Source organism: Mya arenaria, chromosome 3 (assembly GCF_026914265.1).
Source record: "Mya arenaria isolate MELC-2E11 chromosome 3, ASM2691426v1".
Taxonomy (NCBI): Eukaryota; Metazoa; Mollusca; class Bivalvia; order Myida; family Myidae; genus Mya; species Mya arenaria.
In genome coordinates, this window is record NC_069124.1 from 52754641 (window position 1) to 52772536 (window position 17896).

The 17896-nt window shown below is 36.9% G+C and overlaps 1 protein-coding gene across 9 annotated transcripts in view; it reads left to right on the forward strand.

Moving 5' to 3' along the window:
* The first annotated feature begins 334 nt into the window (after positions 1-334).
* LOC128228019 (CD109 antigen-like) overlaps positions 335-17896 on the forward strand; it is a 29791-nt gene continuing 12229 nt past the window's right edge. For 2 of the 9 annotated variants that reach the window (XM_052939032.1, XM_052939035.1), the window contains exons 1-17: positions 335-387; positions 3893-4053; positions 4366-4391; positions 4570-4726; positions 4965-5035; positions 5199-5324; positions 5888-5927; positions 6083-6167; positions 6578-6698; positions 6917-7141; positions 8878-9108; positions 9560-9658; positions 9988-10050; positions 10866-11042; positions 11298-11447; positions 11711-11866; positions 12528-12588. In XM_052939032.1, the coding sequence (XP_052794992.1) occupies positions 335-387; positions 3893-4053; positions 4366-4391; positions 4570-4726; positions 4965-5035; positions 5199-5324; positions 5888-5927; positions 6083-6167; positions 6578-6698; positions 6917-7141; positions 8878-9108; positions 9560-9658; positions 9988-10050; positions 10866-11042; positions 11298-11447; positions 11711-11866; positions 12528-12588 (2002 nt within the window). Of the gene's footprint in view, positions 388-3892; positions 4054-4365; positions 4392-4569; positions 4727-4964; positions 5036-5198; positions 5325-5887; positions 5928-6082; positions 6168-6577; positions 6699-6916; positions 7142-8877; positions 9109-9559; positions 9659-9987; positions 10051-10865; positions 11043-11297; positions 11448-11710; positions 11867-12527; positions 12589-12854; positions 13036-13210; positions 13362-14128; positions 14271-14561; positions 14722-15109; positions 15282-15718; positions 15864-16408; positions 16575-17896 lie in introns of all 9 variants that reach the window. The other 7 variants (XM_052939031.1, XM_052939037.1, XM_052939039.1 and 4 more) reach the window with 7 other exon arrangements.

Genomic DNA, 17896 nt, shown 5'->3' on the forward strand with positions numbered 1-17896 from the left:
TATAATTTTACAATATTTCTTGCGACTTTAATAGAGTTAATATGTTCATAATTATTTACGTTCGGACTGAAAAAGAGAAATTTAAAAAAATGTGACCATTGTTCGATTCACCATACTAAAAACTGCTCTAAACAAGAACACAATCTGTTGGCGTTTTAGCGTTACACTTGTTAGTCTGGCCTTTTGACCTTATTTAAACGGCTTGGTGAAATTGTATTCCGAATCGTTATTTTAATAAGGCAATACTATCACCATAAACCGAGATGCCTCGATTTTTCCAAACACCATTTAATTTCCAATAATAAGAAAAAGAATTGCTTGTATATTTAAGGGGATGCTGCGAGTTATTTTACTGGCGGCTGTGGTTGCAGTTGCGGCTGCAGACGAGTAAGTACAAGCTTCAGTGTCATATATCATTAATATGTACGTTTTAATGCTATAATTATAAATGCATAACATGCATAACAACGCCTCCCCAACCCTACCCTCTTTGAAAATTACATTTTATTACGAACATCACTCATCATCAACAGCACCACAGCAACAACCACATCAACCACACCAACCACCACCATCACAATGGTTTATAAATGTATTTTTAATATATGTTAATAAATAAGTGATTTGATATTGGCCCTGTTATTTGTCCGAGGACAGTCGTATTCAAAGTTTAAACACTAAATTAATTTAAAAAATATTAACGTTTTAATACTAACTCTAAAATAAAATGGCTGCCGTTTCCGAATTTCGAACTGCGAATCTATATCATTTTTTGACCCTGTTTAATTAGCCAATCAAATTCTTTAAAATGCGAGCAATATATCTATATCACTTTTCGGCCCGGGGCCGCTAACTGATATATATATATATATATATATATATATATATATATATATATATATATATATATATATATATATATATATATATATATATATATATATATGAATGCTGTGTTTAGGAGCTAATAATTAAAAGTTAATATTTAATAAAAAGAAATATTGCTTGCGTTGTTTACATTGATTTAGCTTAAAGCATACGTTTTACGGCGGCAGCCAATGGAATCGCCTTTCGGCCATGCAATAAGTACCACGCGTACGTCCGCTGTTCAATAATTTGGTTGGCAATATTTAAAAGGGATTTATGTGTAGAAAAAAGTGTAAATAAATGTTATACAATGAAACAACTTACAAAAAGACAGTTTTAACCTTGAAATATTACAAGTCATATGACATCTAATTTCAGTTAAAAAAGAACCAAATTACAAAATGGAATAATTCTATGTATAATGTGAATTCGGTAATTTATTTTACATATTTATCAGCAAGCAATTTCCTTTCAAATACCAAATATACCAAAGATCACAACTAACATTATCACCAATGGGTTGATCAACATGACACATTTAACATTATTGCCAATTGGTCGATCAAAATGACACATTTAACATTATCGAGCATCGGATACCTTAATTGTTTAAAATTTGCTATTTTACTTCTTAACAGACGTAAAAGGCCCCCTTTAGCGCTGAAAGCATGTAAAATATTAAAACGAATATTGGAAACAATCTTAGTGACTAAAATATCGCGGCACGCTTGCTTCACTCGGCCCGCCCATCATAATCGTTAACATTTGACACAATTTGTTCTAAAATACCTTTGAAATGACCCCTAAAGACCTATATATATATATATATATATATATATATATATATATATATATATATATATATATATATATATATAAAACGTACCCAATCCGGACTTGGAAGACATCCATGTCAATTGCTGGTTGATGTTTCTTAATTTACTTTCCATTTCACTAAAATTGAAAATGAATAATAACACACATAATAATCAGAGTTAAGATGTCCGGTTATGGTTTATATTTCAACATTTGAAGTGCAAAAACTTTAATATACTTGCGGTTTTAATAAAGTGACCGCTGTATAAACTACGAGTGGAGAAGCTTTAAAAGACAGAATAGGGATTACGGATGTTAAACTAGGTAATCCTGCAACAATACTTAAGTGTTATTTTGAAGCAATGAACTAGGAGATAGGACATGATATTAATAAGTTCTAAGCTCTGTCCTAGAGCTGGTATGTTGGGTTTAATTAGGGCCTTGGATGTCATTTTATTAAACCATTGACAATATATAGGCGGATGTCTGGTGACCCCATATTATTTTGATAGCACTTAACATGAATGACCAAAATAAACTACAGATAAAGCGATTGTTTTGTTTTTGTTTAACAACTGATATCGGAGGTGAAATGAGCTGTTTTGCTATCTTTCAAGGTGAAAAAGCTACTTTTTTGTAATATTGTTTTCGGCATGATATTTAAATAATCTTTCTCTACCCTTTTAGAGGTTACCAACACACATATGGGACTAATTGTACTTAGGCATGACTTCATCCATGCATTCATCCATTATTTATGAAATTTACTAAGTTGAAAGTTACCGTAAACGTAAACCACAATATTTGAAAGCTTTATGCGGTCAATAATTTAATCCACTGAGTTGATGAACATAAGTGAAACCATATTGAATTATTATCGATTGTATTATGTCACAACAATTCTGTATCAATAGTCATGTACATGTAGTTAGATTATAACCTTTATTTACAGTCAATGAGATCGCCTATTGCACCTTCGGAAGGTAGTACGCTAAATCTTTAAGCCTAGCAGTCTTGCATCTTAACAGACAAGGTGCCATAATCTGGTTACCCGCCTGCTGAAAACGCTGAAAACGCGTTATAATGTATGGCTGATAGAAAATATTGTGTTAAATCTTAACCTGACGAAGAAGAGTTCACTCGCTTGGTTTAAACATTTTTTTTCGCTCGATCAGCCTTATTAAAATCATTGAGATTTTACACAATTTGTTTGACTAAGATCATAACGTGTTTCATAAAAAAATGAAACCAAGATATAACGTCATGTCTATTAATCTGTAAAATTGAATACTTAACTATAAAACGAAGGCCGATTTGCGATTCCATTGGCAGTAAATGTAGGTCATAATCAAATTTAATTAGGCTTATAATGTCAAGGTTTTTGTGCATCTGAATAGCAACGCAAACATTGAAGAGATACGAAATGGCGTACGTGAGAATCTCGGTGATCGTTATAGTTTTGGGATACTTTTTGAAATCACGGAGATAACCTGTCAGTTTGACGTTGTCTGATAATGTTTCACAAGGTATCTTGTTCAAGTTTTGTAGAGCCTTTGGCAGTCCTTTTTTATACATCCTTTTATCTATATTTATGACCGATATGTGCAGGTGCAATGTTTTTTTTTGCGTATTCACAGACACACTTGACATTATAGTCAAATCAACTTGTTAAATAAACATTGAATGTCAGATCTATACTTTCACGTATATATCATCAACTATTTAACTATGTTAATAGATTTTAGCCTATTAGGCTCTGTAAATAAGTCAAGGAATGACTCAGTATCCCTAACTGTATTTCAATGCTACACATTTCTGTTCATCCTCATTTACAACCTGTTTATTAAGTTGTTACATTACTGCGTTTACATATTTATACCTTATATTAGTTAATTACAATTGCATAACGCTTCTGTAACGCAAATATTTTTTCAACTTTAAACTAACCTTGTACAAACACATGCCATATTTAATTGAATGATTATGTGTTTAGACGATGTACGTAAGTATAAGCCTTAATAAACTGTCTGTGCTGTTTTGTTCTATATAGATCAGATGTTGACTCAAATCATTGGTGAAACACGAACGACTGTGAAACACAGACCAGTTTACTAGTACATATTTTTATCTTAAAACACAAGAAAACAGCTGTAATTATTTTGATTTAATTGATGCAAACCACAAGCCAAGCAAACGTGTTCTTTTCCAGCTCTTACTTGATAATAACGCCAACAGACTTCCGAGCTGGCATTCCACTCGGTATCACTGTCAACATTCTGAATGGAGCCGGCGACGTTAACGTGAAAGCCGACCTTGTCAATGAAGGCACGAAAGCCACGATAGCTACTGGCCATGGGTCATTTACTCCCGGTAAGTTACAGAACGCATGGCGTATTGAAATAATATGAAGTTCATAATTCGCCCAAATATCCCTCCGCGTTATCTATGCCTCAGATAGAAGTCATAGAAGGTCTATGCCGTATATACACCCCGCTCCAGCATAAAAAACATACCATTTTCGATAAAAGTATACTTGTCCAATATGACCCAAGGAGTAGTTGAGTGATAGGATCAAAAGTGACCATGTACAGCAAAGAAGTTAATGTATAGGATAACAGCAATAATAAACACTTTGTTACATGTTTAAAAAATCTTCACATATTATTTTTCTTTATTTTCCAGGTAAAGTGGGGACCTTGACTATATCGGTAAGTTAAGTTTCGCAGCGGAAGAAGAACTCTGAATACTCTCGCGGATTATGTCGCATTTAATGATACACATTCATATTGTTAAACGTAAATGAGAAATATTGATATAGCTCAAGACTTTTAGAGTCACTAAATTTAAGATGATTTAGTGTTTGCTTTCAACTATTGTAACATTAAGGTACCGGACGATGTCCATAGCGGCTCGTATAAGTTACACGTGCAGGGCTCGGGCCACGGGCTTCACTTCTCTAATGAGACGAGCATCACCTTCCAGAGCAAGAGTGTCTCCATCTTTATTCAAACTGATAAAGCCACATACAAACCGGGACAGACAGGTAGGACATCTTACTGTGTTCAGATTTATAATTACAGGCCAGTAGACAAACAGGGGCAAACTTTTTGTTTTCTGGTAATATATAATCACTTATAGAACTAGATTTATATATGAAACTATTTTTCGGTTTATTTAAAGATCCGCTTTGAACATTTTATTGAAAAACTCGCGTGAATATTGTAAAGCATAATACTTAGAAATGTGTTTTGAACTCTTTTACTGATATTTGATTGGTCTAGTGAACTTCCGGGCGTTCGCTGTTTTCCCGACTCTGGGCGTCTACGACGGGACGTATGACATTGACGTTTATGTAAGTAGAAGGAGAACACATGGAAAAATGTACTGAAATACAACATTGATGTTAGGATAGCATTTATTTGCGTATAACGACACTATAGCATAAACATGACATTGACAAGAATCGTAACATTTAATTATTTGTTAAACTTTTTTGTTTTCGTCACCATTACCAGGATCCAAATACAAACAAGATCAAGCAATGGAAGGGCCTACAGGACGCCAGTGGGGTGATCACCAACTTCCTAAACATAGACACACAACCTGTACTCGGAGACTGGAAAATCAAAGTGTCTGCTCATGTAAGTCAATTAACACCGTCCTTCTACGCTTTCAGCGTTTTGATTATACATAGTATGTTCTTACCTAGTTCCTATATATGAGCCACTTTACGAGCGTTAAAAGTTATTTGATGATAAAACATGCTCGAAACCAAATCTTAATTTCACTCAAATCAAACACACCACTTTTAAAACTATATATGATTTATGTTGGAGAAAGTGTCTCAACATTTGAATTATGTACTATTTTATTAAATATAGGATAATTGTTGGTTTCAGTGAAAGTTCGCAACATATTTCAACGAGTGAGAACCAAAAGCTATATCTCACGAGTGGCGTAGCCACAATAAAAATTTAACAGCACTGACATAAACAATTTTCTGTTTAGCATATGCCTAGAAAATATATAAAATGAAAAATAATTGTAGTTTTCCAAAAAAACGATAAAAGTTACATATGCAAATGAGAGCGGAAAAAAAATGTTATTTTACTTTTTTAACTGTGAAATGTCACTTATTTCACTGATAAATCTGTATAGATCACCGGAAGGCAATTATAATGAAGACATACATTGGTATTTTCAGGGAAGGAGCGAAGAAAAGATTTTCGTTGTGGCACATTACGGTAAGCATTTGCGAATCATACATAATAAATGTGATATAAACGCTTATATACTTTTGTTTTTAAGTGATGTATTTGCAAAAAAAGACATTTTAAATTGTTAAATCGTTTTATACAAGTACAAAAGTAGAACTCAAAACTTGCATCTATTTTTACAGTGCTACCGAAGTTCGAGGTCAAGGTCGAGATTCCTTCGTTCATCCTGACATCGGACGGTACTATTGATGGCAAGGTCACGGCTACGTGAGTATATTTCTTTGTACAATTAAAACGAAAACAACAACAAAATAACATTTATATAATTCAATATAACACAGAGCTTAAAATCGCTTTTGAAAAAAACAACACAATAATATAGTAATTTTCAATAAAAATTGCATACTGTCATGAATACGTTATTTAGAAATTGACAGGATCCTATTATAAATATAATAATAATAATAATAATAATAATAATAATAATAATAATAAATAATAATATTCTGTATGTGAACAGTATCTCGATCCAAAGGCCTTAACAAGTAAAACACACTATAACTCATAAACGCTAAAGCCTAAATATTATTTTAAATGAGATCAATTGTTTAAATGAGATCAATTGTTTAAATGAGATCAATTGTTTAAATGAGATCAATTGTTTTTGGAAACAACAGGTACACCTATGGCAAGCCCGTGCAGGGTCAGACCGACATTCAGGTGAAGCTGACCAACTGGTATCGGCCCTACAATTACCATGGCGACGAACCAAGTGCTACACAATCCCTTACGTTAAATGTGAGTTACTGCCCTTTGTACCATAACCGTCATTGTTTTGAAATCTGTAAAACAAAATAATTTTATTGATACATGTCCCTCTATTTTATATACATTTATCTATTAGTTACAGATCTTTAGCTTTTAAACTTATAAATACATTTTCTAAGCAGATTTGAAAAATAATACTTATCAGAATATCAGAAGGTTACATTCAACTGAAACATAAATATCCAAAGGAGAATGGAGAGGCCCAGTTTTCCATCTCTCTGGATGCGATCAAGCAGGGCCAACATTACCTGAACGGACACAAGATTATCGTGCAAGCAAATGTGACCGAGAATCTCAACCAGATTACACTGTCAGGGGACAGCACTGTACAGTTCTACGACCACGCCGAGAAACTGCACTTCCTCGAGTCAAACCCGAATACGTTCAAGCCAGGTCTTCAGTACACTGCCTATGTGAGGAATAAAAGTTTCGTTAATAGATTCGTTAAAACACAATACACCGCATATGCGACAAATAGTAGTTTCGTTCATAGATTTATTAAAACACAGTACACCGCATATTTGAGCAATAGTAGTTTCGTTCATAGATTTATTAAAGCACAGTACACCGCCTATGTGAGCAATAGTAGTTCCGTTCATAGATTTATTAAAACACAGTACACCGCCTATGTGAGCAATAGTGGTTTCGTTCATAGATTTATTAAAACACAATACACCGCCTATGTGAGCAATAGTAGTTTCGTTCATAGATTTATTAAAACACAGTACACCGCCCATGTGAGCAATAGTAGTTTCGTTCATAGATTTATTAAAACACAGTACACCGCCCATGTGAGCAATAGTAGTTTCGTTCATAGATTTATTAAAACACAGTACACCGCCTATGTGAGCAATAGTAGTTTCGTTCATAGATTTATTAAAGCACAGTACACCGTCTATGTGAGCAATAGTAGTTTCGTTCATAGATTTATTAAAACACAGTACACCGCCTATGTGAGCAATAGTAGTTTCGTTCATAGACTTATTAAAACACAGTACACCGCCTATGTGAGCAATAGTAGTTTCGTTCATAGATTCATCAAAACACAGTACACCGCATATGTGAGCAATAGTAGATTGTTGTAGATTAATAAAAACACAGTACACCGCCTATGTGAGCAATAGTAGTTTCGTTCATAGATTCATCAAAACACAGTACACCGCATATGTGAGCAATAGTAGATTGTTGTAGATTAATAAAAACACAGTACACCGCATATGTGAGCAATAGTAGATTGTTGTAGATTAATAAAAACACAGTACAGCGCATATGTGAGCAATAGTAGTTTCGTTCATAGATTCATCAAAACACAGTACATCGCATATGTGAGCACTCGTAGTGTGTTATAGATTCATCAAAACACAGTACAGCGCATATGTGAGCACTCGTAGTGTGTTATAGATTCATCAAAATACAGTACATCGCATATGTGAGCACTCGTAGTGTGTTATAGATTCATCAAAATACAGTACATCGCATATGTGAGCAATAGTAGATTGTTGTAGATTAATAAAAATACAGTACAGCGCATATGTGAGCACTCGTAGTGTGTTATAGATTCATCAAAACACAGTACAGCGCATATTTGAGCACTCGTAGTGTGTTATTGATTCATCAAGACACAGTACAGCGCATATAAGAGCACTCGTAGTGTGTTATAGATTCATCAAAACACAGTACACCGCATATATGAGCAAAAGTACTTTGTTATAGATTTATTAAAACACAGTACACGAAATACCCTTACGACCGGTTATTTTTTTAAACTGTTTTAAGCTACCAGTAACATCACACCGACTGTTCAGACTTTTGTTAAACTTAACAACGTATTTAGCGGAATCGTTGTATATCGTAACTACTCTGAAAGATCCGTGGACGCACTTACGATCTGCATTTTTTTTCCAATAAGATTTAAGACAGCTGTTTTAGCTGTATTTGTATTGTTCCAATACATGAGCATACTATAAAATAGTTCACCTTTATAAGTTAACAACGATGCTGTTAACATCGTTATCAACTAGCACAATGTTCTGAACAATTGGCCTAAAATTATGAGTTTAATAATTTAACTAGAGAATTCCTAGTTATACATGTATTTCATAAAAGTGTGTGACAATTCTTACAATAACGTAATCTCCACATATTCCAGTTGCGGGTGTCCGCCCAAGACGACCAACCCCTGCAGGCGCCCCGTGAATCCCTGCACGTAAAGACGCGGGCCACGTATCGCGAACAGGGTGTCGACCCCACCCCCTACCCCTGGTATCAGGCGCCCTCGCACTCGTACTTCCTTCCCGAGGAATCGCTTATTGTCCCAGACAATGGTATTCTTCCTATACAAGTGGACATTCCGGATAACTCAACGTCTATTTCCATTACAGTAGGTTGTTCTCCATTGTAAAACTTTAGATAGTATTTGAGTATTTTTGCACGAAGCAGCACAGGTGGATCCAGGGTAGGGTGGGATATGTTTGGTGTCAATATCGGAGAAAAAAGGGGCGCATGTCAAAATGTTGCGTCCTTAATTTACGCTCCCTTTAAAATCAATTCCTGGACCAGCCCCTGTGAAGAACGTTATATGATACAATAACTTGGTGCAAACTAGTTTGTTTGGAGTCAAGTTTGGGATTTTTTTTTATTTATGCCAATAACTAATATTGCATCACTGAACTTAAACAGTCTGCGGTAAAGGTTAATAACTAAATAAATAGTCTGCAGGCGCACGAGAACAAACGATTTTACATCTTACCTACGCTTATATGTTATATTAAGACGCATTGATAATTTTCTCAAAATATTTTGCAATACGAAGGTTTTTTACGCATTTTCAGGTCACATACGGGAAGGTGACAGCCTCCTTGTCTCTGAGCAAGAGCTACTCCCCGAGTGACAACTACATGCAGCTTTCCCTAAAGTCTGCCGGGCTCAGGGTACGCATCTTCAGACTTCTACGTGCGAAATAAAAACGATTACAAAATGTATTAAATAGTTTTTGACAGTTTTATATTTTTTATGTAAAACCCATGATAAAACTGCCTGACAATACAATACACTGCCATACAAAAAGAGTCATTATACGAAACTTATATTTTCGAAAATCGAACAAAACATCGTTATAAATTTCGCTGCCATAATAGTATTGTTTGAATTACTTTGTATGGCTTGTTTAAGTATGGTATGTTTTTGTGAACTTTTTAATTCAATAGCGATCGGCTTCAGTAATTAGCCGACACACATACTCCCATTACGTATCTTACAGGCGGGCGACGTAGCTATGTTTGAAGTAACGGCGACTGAGCCCATCTCCAACCTGTCAATCCAGGTATGTAGGCCACCTGGATTTGAAGCAGAAAAAAACCTGAATCAACCAATTTAAACATTGCAGTCATAAACGTATAAGGCTTCGTTATTTTTTGTAAACATTGATCCTCCACACAAGTATACTCAGTGTGTGTATATCACGTGATAAATTGCGCCATAAATGCTACGTCGGAAGGCAACATTTTGCTTCAAATGAAGACTTTAAACAAAGATATCTTACTATTTCTTCACCATTTTTAAATAATCATAGCGCAGTCTACGCCGCTCACGGAGCCCCGCCTTTGGTCTTTAACCAGAGTTTGATTGAACGTTCAGTTTCTTAAAACACTTCGACAAACCTTTTCACAATACGGCCGTCTGTTGGAGCACTGTCAAAACCTTATTTTGGAAACAGGTTTGTCGAAGTGTTTGATAAAACTAATCACCTCATCAAACTCCGCTAATGAAACGAAGGCGGGGCTCTTTTAGCGGCATAGACTGCCCTTTGTTTCATTTAAAATGGTGTTGTAAAATAAAAGTTATCTTTGATTTATGTATTCATTTTAAGCACATTGTTGCCTTCCGATGTAGCATTTATGACGTTATTTATCACGTGGTATACACATACTGATATTGTTATACTCAATGTTCTATACGTCTTAGTAAATTAACTTAAACAATCACACAAAGACGTTCTTTTTTATTATTCTTTATTAATTAATTTATTCAATGGGCTATATATATTAAAAGGTTTGAACGTTTTACGAAATCGAAATTATTGGTGCCTAAACAATACACTTGAAAACATCTTCCCTCCAAATTCGTTGACTCATGTAGGTGATGTCCCGAGGGTCAGTGGTGATGTCCGGCACGGTGACAGGAAGTGCTTTCAATGTCCCTGTAGACGCTAAGATGGCACCGAACGCGCGCGTTATCGCTTATTACGTTAGAGCTGATGGTGAAGTGGTCATTGACAGCATTAGTTTTGACGTCAGCGGTGTCTTCGAAAATCAGGTACATGTATATTTGGATTAAATTAGATTTCTCGGCAAGTGGTATATTTTCCAAATTCCTTGAATACTATGCATTCTTTATTATTTATCTAACAAGAAACACTTTTTCTAGACGTACAGACGTGTTGTGCACTATAACTATTCATCAAACTAACGCTGGACGTTTGATGACTACACGCTTGATATTATGATAAAAAATAATGCAAGACGTTAGCAGATATGAATGTGTATTGATCATGATGACTGTGTTTTGCAGGTGTCCATATCATTCGACAAAACAAAGGCGACCCCAGGAGATACGGTGAACGTTGTGGTGACGGCGGACCCGAACTCCATCGTCAATCTGCTTGCGGTGGACCAGAGTGTTCTCCTTCTCAGGGGCGGAAATGACGTCACACCATCCGAGGTATAATTAAATACATTTATACATAAATAAAATAATAAATTAATAGATAAATAAATAAATAAATAAATAAATAAATAAATAAAAAAAAATGAACGCACTCATGTATTGATAATTAAATCAATAAATCCATGTAAAACAGAGACGAGTTATATGGGATGAAGCTGTATACTAGGTTCTTGATGTAGCATAATAAACGTCTCAAACCTATATTTTAATCTCTCAATTCCTGTTCTCATAATTACAATGACATGATATTTTGACAGGTTGTTGACGAACTCAAATCCTACGACACGATAATTCATCCCCGGAACAACTTCTGTTGCGACTTGATGCCGATGGCCGTTGGTCGCAAGAAGCGAATGATCTGGTGGCCATACCCCACATATTACGGTGGTTCCGACGCCCAGTCTGTCATCCAGGTACAAATTTGCATATAAAATAGGCCTAATAAGTGGGCAAACAGCAGTCGTTCTTTAATTAATATCCCATAATTTTTGTAATAAGTCGTTAAGGATATTTTAGATAATACACTGAGATTCAATGAAAACGCAACACATTTTGGTGTTTCTTTAATCTGAGTGTATATCCAATTTATGATTATCAACAACGTTGTGTTTTATTCACATCAACGTCAGGACCGTAACGTCATTAGCAAATCACGTAAATCTATAAATTGGCTCTGGTTTGGTTAATAGCCTTGCGATATAGTTTCAAGTTTCATATTTTATTAATAATTAACCAGAAGGTCGTAGACCCATGAGGCATAAAGTGCACAATGGTGACCCGACGAATGTTTGTTGTGTGACTATTGATTGGAATTAATTGTCATACCATGGGATTTCTGTTTTAGTAAGTGGTGCGTTTTTATTGACCATCAGTATATTATATCAGCCGTACTGCATGAAATCCATCCTCGAGGATGCATCCAATCATGCCATCTTACAAATAGTTTTAGTTTTAGGTATTAACAACGTGTATCTCAAAATTAAAATGAGCGCGTTGTCACATGCATTCGGATTCGTGTAATGGAGCCTTACTTTGGAAGTAACAAAACCAAATGGCTTAACCGTTTTTGTTTAGAACTCCGGCGTAAAGGTGATGACAGACGCCGTGGTGTTTCATCACAAGGAAGAAATTATTTGTAAGTACACCCACCGTCATAAATATGCCATAATGGATTTATTAAAAACTAATTAAAGACATACGCAGTATTTTTGAGAATAATAAAAACAGATGTGGTTGGCATTTTTTGTATCGCCGATGAAAGGTGTATTAATAAGATGACGTCATATTTTCTGTTCTTACTCATATATGGATACTAGAACCAAAACATACATTACAAGACTAACGTGGAGTCCATCATCTTAAGAACACCGACATTTATTCCTGATATGTTGATCGGTACAGACCCTATGTTCGGTGGAGGAGGGATGGTGGATGGTGCCTTTATGGCCCCGGGAATGGCTCTTCCGAATATGGCTATGGCCGGAGGCATGGCTCCTCAGCCGGCTCCCCAACAAAATATGGCCGTTCAGCGAATCAGAAACGTGTTCCCAGAAACATGGCTCTGGTCTAATTCCACTGCTGGGTAATTGTAGCTTTCGCGTGTTTCTGCTGAACAGATGTAGTCCTATATAACCATCTTAAGCTAGTTAGGTTTCCCTTCTAGTTTATTCATGCTTGCTTGTCCGCATTAAAGTATGACAGCATTGATCTAGCATTGTTCATACACAAGTCATATTACATGTCTGCTACTTCAAAAGTTTCGGGATGCGGCAACGGACAACGCTGCTTTGCCGCTGCGATGGTCGACGCAGTAACGGACAAGGGCTCGAATCAAGCTCCGTTACAAGATGTTACTACACTACGAACCGTATTTCCTGAGATGTGGCTTTGGTCAAACGCAACATCAGGGTAATAAAATGCCGTGAAGTGGCTTCCCTGGGAGCTTATTTGTACACGCAGCATATCTGTTTCGTTGGTGATGGTATTCCACAGCTGAATGGGTGTGCAATGCGTTCCCCGAAACGTTTAAGTGGTCCAGGAGTAATGCGACGGTTGGGTATTTGCAGCACAGTAACGTTAATCACCTACTTTTTTGCATTGTAATGCTCGATATACATTTTAGTATGGAGACCCTGTTGTAAAAATGTCGGCTTGCGGTCAGCATATTTGCACTAACTTGGTTGTCAAAAAGCTTTCTTTAAAAATATTCTATACCAGGTATTGCCTGTCCCTTTCTTTACTCGTAGCAAGCGAATCTGTACCTCAGCAAATAGAACTATAGATATTTTGCTTCGTAGACTTGTTATTTTCGTTAGATACCAAGTAAGAATAGTTTGATCTAACAGATCGTTTGCCGATGCCCGTAGACGCTTTGACAGAAACTTATGCTCTGGCAATTTGCAACAAATTATCAAAATTTGAAATTTCTTTCAAGATATCTCGCTTTGACCTAATGCAACCACCAGGGAATTGAACAGTTATACTGGGTTGCACTGTTTTAATTGTAGTACGAGTCGTTTTATGAATCGCAAGGCACACATATTCCCACTCGTTCTCCAAAGCCTACACTTCGACTACAATGCCAACGTTCGTAGTAGCTACACTTACGGCTGTATGCCGTTAGCATTTATTTTAACAAGAAATAAGAATTATCATTTTACCTTTCTTCTTAACAGTCCCAGAGTTCATGTTCGAGAAAGGATCCATGTTTCCCACAACGCCATTCAATCCATTGGCTAGCACCGGTGAAGTGCAGCCTGTATCTAAAATAAGGAAACTTTTCCCTGAAACCTGGCTTTGGTCAAATCATTCAACTGGGTAACTGAACGCCATCAGTTATTTTTTCTAGTGCTTTTAAACAAAGTAGAGAGCATACAGTATAGCTATCTTGTTTTGGGTGGTGGCATATATCCTTAGGCTTCCAAATCTGGTCGAACGCATGCTTATCCCCATTCCTCAGTCGGCTCCACAAACTACGCATCATAACAAGATGACACTGCAATACGAACATTGTTTCCAAAAACATGGATAATTATGGGTAAAAAAAACATCAGGGTAATCGATGGTCGCCGATTACCGATGCCTTTGTTTTGTATTTTTATACACCAGACTACCCGATGATGGTGGACAGCGCTTTTGGTGGGGCTGTAGGCACTGGCACTGCAGGTGGGGGCTTTCCCCAACCCAACCCGTCTCCAACCCTTGAATCGGTCGATCGGGTCCGCAATGTGTTCCCAGAAACCTGGTTATGGAGTAATACGACTGCAGGGTAAATGCAGCAGGATGGCTTTGTAGAGCTAGCGTCTACGTATACGTTTGCTAGAAATTATTTTCGTACTATCCTAGTTTTTTTTTTGCTTACAGCTTACTTAATGCCCAATACAGGGAATCGATAGCGGTTCTGTGCTGCAGAGTAAATTTTGCACAAACGTGCATGCCAACGATGTCGTGCATAGGAATTAGCGGTTAACGATACACAGCATACCTGTCATTATTCTCAGATATTGAAACGAAAGTCACAAACAACGATGAGGCTACAAAATGATTACTCTCAAGCTATCTATCAACACTCTCGGCAAGTTCGTCGTGTACCTCTACTCGTAAACAAAAGAAAATGTCAGGGTTGGGATTATGAACTTGCTTAAAATAATTTTCAGATCTACCGCCTAATGCTGGTGCGATAGATTTTGCAGCAGGCGCTCTGCCTGGTGGTTTGCCAATGCCCGTTGCCCCTATGACAGGAGCAACTTCCTCTGGAAACTTGCAACAAGTTACCAAAGTCCGAACTGCGTTCCCAGAGACATGGCTTTGGTCTAACGCGACAGCCGGGTAATTTGGAGCGCATACGATTTCTCACGGTGTTAAAGATTGCGCTTAAATATAGTACAAGTAGTGTTTAGAGCCCCAAGAATTACATCACAAGCAGCACAAGCATTACACTCATTAGAAAGCGCGTCGAATGCGTAGCGTGGCTAGAAACCTTATTCCCAGCTCAGTAAGCGTAGATACTACAGCCAATTGTACAAAACCTCGACAAATTGCCAAAAGGATATATTTTGGGTAGTTTGCACAATTAAATGAGTTGATAAGTAATTAACAGATATATATATTGGCCAATCAATTAACATTTTGGCTAACTATTGCCAAACCAAATACAATTATTATAGTTATACAATTGGCTGCAGATAGAAATATACCGGGTAGAAATATCACACAACGATACGGTTTTACGATACCATTTATTTTAGCCTTTGTCTTCTTAACAGACGAGTTCATGAAAGGATCTGTACATGGACCTATGGCTGCGTCATTGCCAGATAATACACCAGCGAGCAACGTCAACGTTCAGCTTGTCTCTAAAATAAGGACAGTTTTCCCAGAAACCTGGCTCTGGTCTAACCACTCGACAGGGTAGCTGGATGATGCCTGTTTTTTTTGCTAGTGCTTTTAGCGTATGCAAAATAAACATGGTCCCTTCTACATGTTCATGCCAATAACTGCAGTCTGCATTGTTCTGGCCGACGGTTCATTCTACAACATTATAGTTGAAAAAAGGAAACACATATCATTACATCTTACCGCAAATCGCACATATTGGTCGACTGATGCTATCCTGCTAACAAATCAGGGACGCAATATTGTAGAGGTGCCTCCTCCTGTTCATATATATGGTTACCGAAACATACATGGTTTAAATGCGGGAAGAGAGGTTTCTGTGCCTCTCTCAAGGTAGTTTTAGCAATTTTTAGTCGAAAATGGTGCATTTTATTGTTTCCTTTCTCCGATATTGGCATGATCAACTTTTCTTTGACAATTTTAGTGCTAGATAAATAATAAATATGGATAAATGAGTATTCTCTTTCAGATGTTTCCAAACTCTCGAATAGGTGGGGTATGCGTCAGATATAAACACATGTCTTTTGAGTGAGGGAATTAACATAAAAGCTAATTTACAGTTTCACCTATTCGATTCGAACATTTGGCAATGGCGGGTGGCGGAATAGGAGGAGGAACCGGTGGCGCCATGCCTTCGCCCCAGGGTGGCCAGGCACCCCTTGCCACCGTAGACACAGTCAGACACGTTTTCCCAGAAACATGGCTGTGGTCAAATAGCACTGCAGGGTACAAATATGAAATATAATGGCACTGTAGAATAATTCCAAGCTAGTGGCATCGTATTCCTGTTCTGCTCATTATAAGATAACGTAGTATGAGAGCTTATGCAGTGCATGACAATTGTGAATGAATGACTCGCTTAACTCGTAGAACCCTTACATGCTAGACTATGTGTAGTGTCATCATCCACTCGCTTCTGGGACTGTGCGTTCGTCGCCAATATATCACTTTTTACTCATACCTCTACTATGTTTACATCTATAGTGAGTTAAATCGACATATGCTTTATCGTTGCATTATATGTTTTATCGTTGTATCATACGCCGAGATGATCGGGCGCAACAGAAACGCTAGTCAATTCATATAAACCACATACACCCAGGCATCCTGATCACTTCTTTTGAAGGTATTGGATCTTTTAGCATGACTTGGTGTTGTCTACCTTTTATGTCTTAAACAGGGGAGTATCATGGCGGATTTCTCGGCGGAGGCGGTGGGTTTAGGCCAGTACCGGCTTCATCAGTAGGAGCAGGAACAGCCACTGGCACCAGTTCACATGCTACAGCGATGAAAGAACCTGAGCGGATTCGAAATGTGTTCCCAGAAACCTGGCTCTGGTCTAATTCTTCGACAGGGTACTTTGTTGTTGTATGCAATTTTCATGGTGGCTGTTCTTGGCACATGAATTGATGGCTGTTGTGGAAATATATTTGCCTCATGATTGTGTATGTTTAAAGTTATACATTAACTATGCTTTAAAGGACAAAAATGACTGAACAATTGTTGACGCCATCTGATCATGAACGCCAGCTGAAAGAACTCCAATGTTATCAGAGAAGTTTAACCTAGAAGTTTCTTAAACATTTACTCTTTATGAACCCTTAAATGCTAGACTATATGTAGTGTATTCACCCAATTAGAGTTGCTAAGGAGCAGGTGTACTATCATCACAATACGTTCACACTTAAGTTGCCCTATTCATGTTGAATGTTGATTCTGCTAGAACATGACGATGCTACTAGCATTAATGCACTAAACACAGCGATGACAAATCCTGAAAGGAATCGGCGGATCTAAAGAGTACCTTTTATTGATACAGTTGTCAACGACAGAGTTCTCTTTGTTTATTCTTAACGTGCGCGACTCAATGAGTCTCCGCCTTTGCCCGACATACTCTTATTTCGGGATTTACTATTTGGTTGGGAAGTGATGTTTTCCAGTTTGGACTCGCTCCTGGGACTGTGCGTTTGTCGCCAATATATCACTTTTTACTCATACATCTACTATACCTACATATATATTGAGTTAGATCGGCATATGTTCTAACG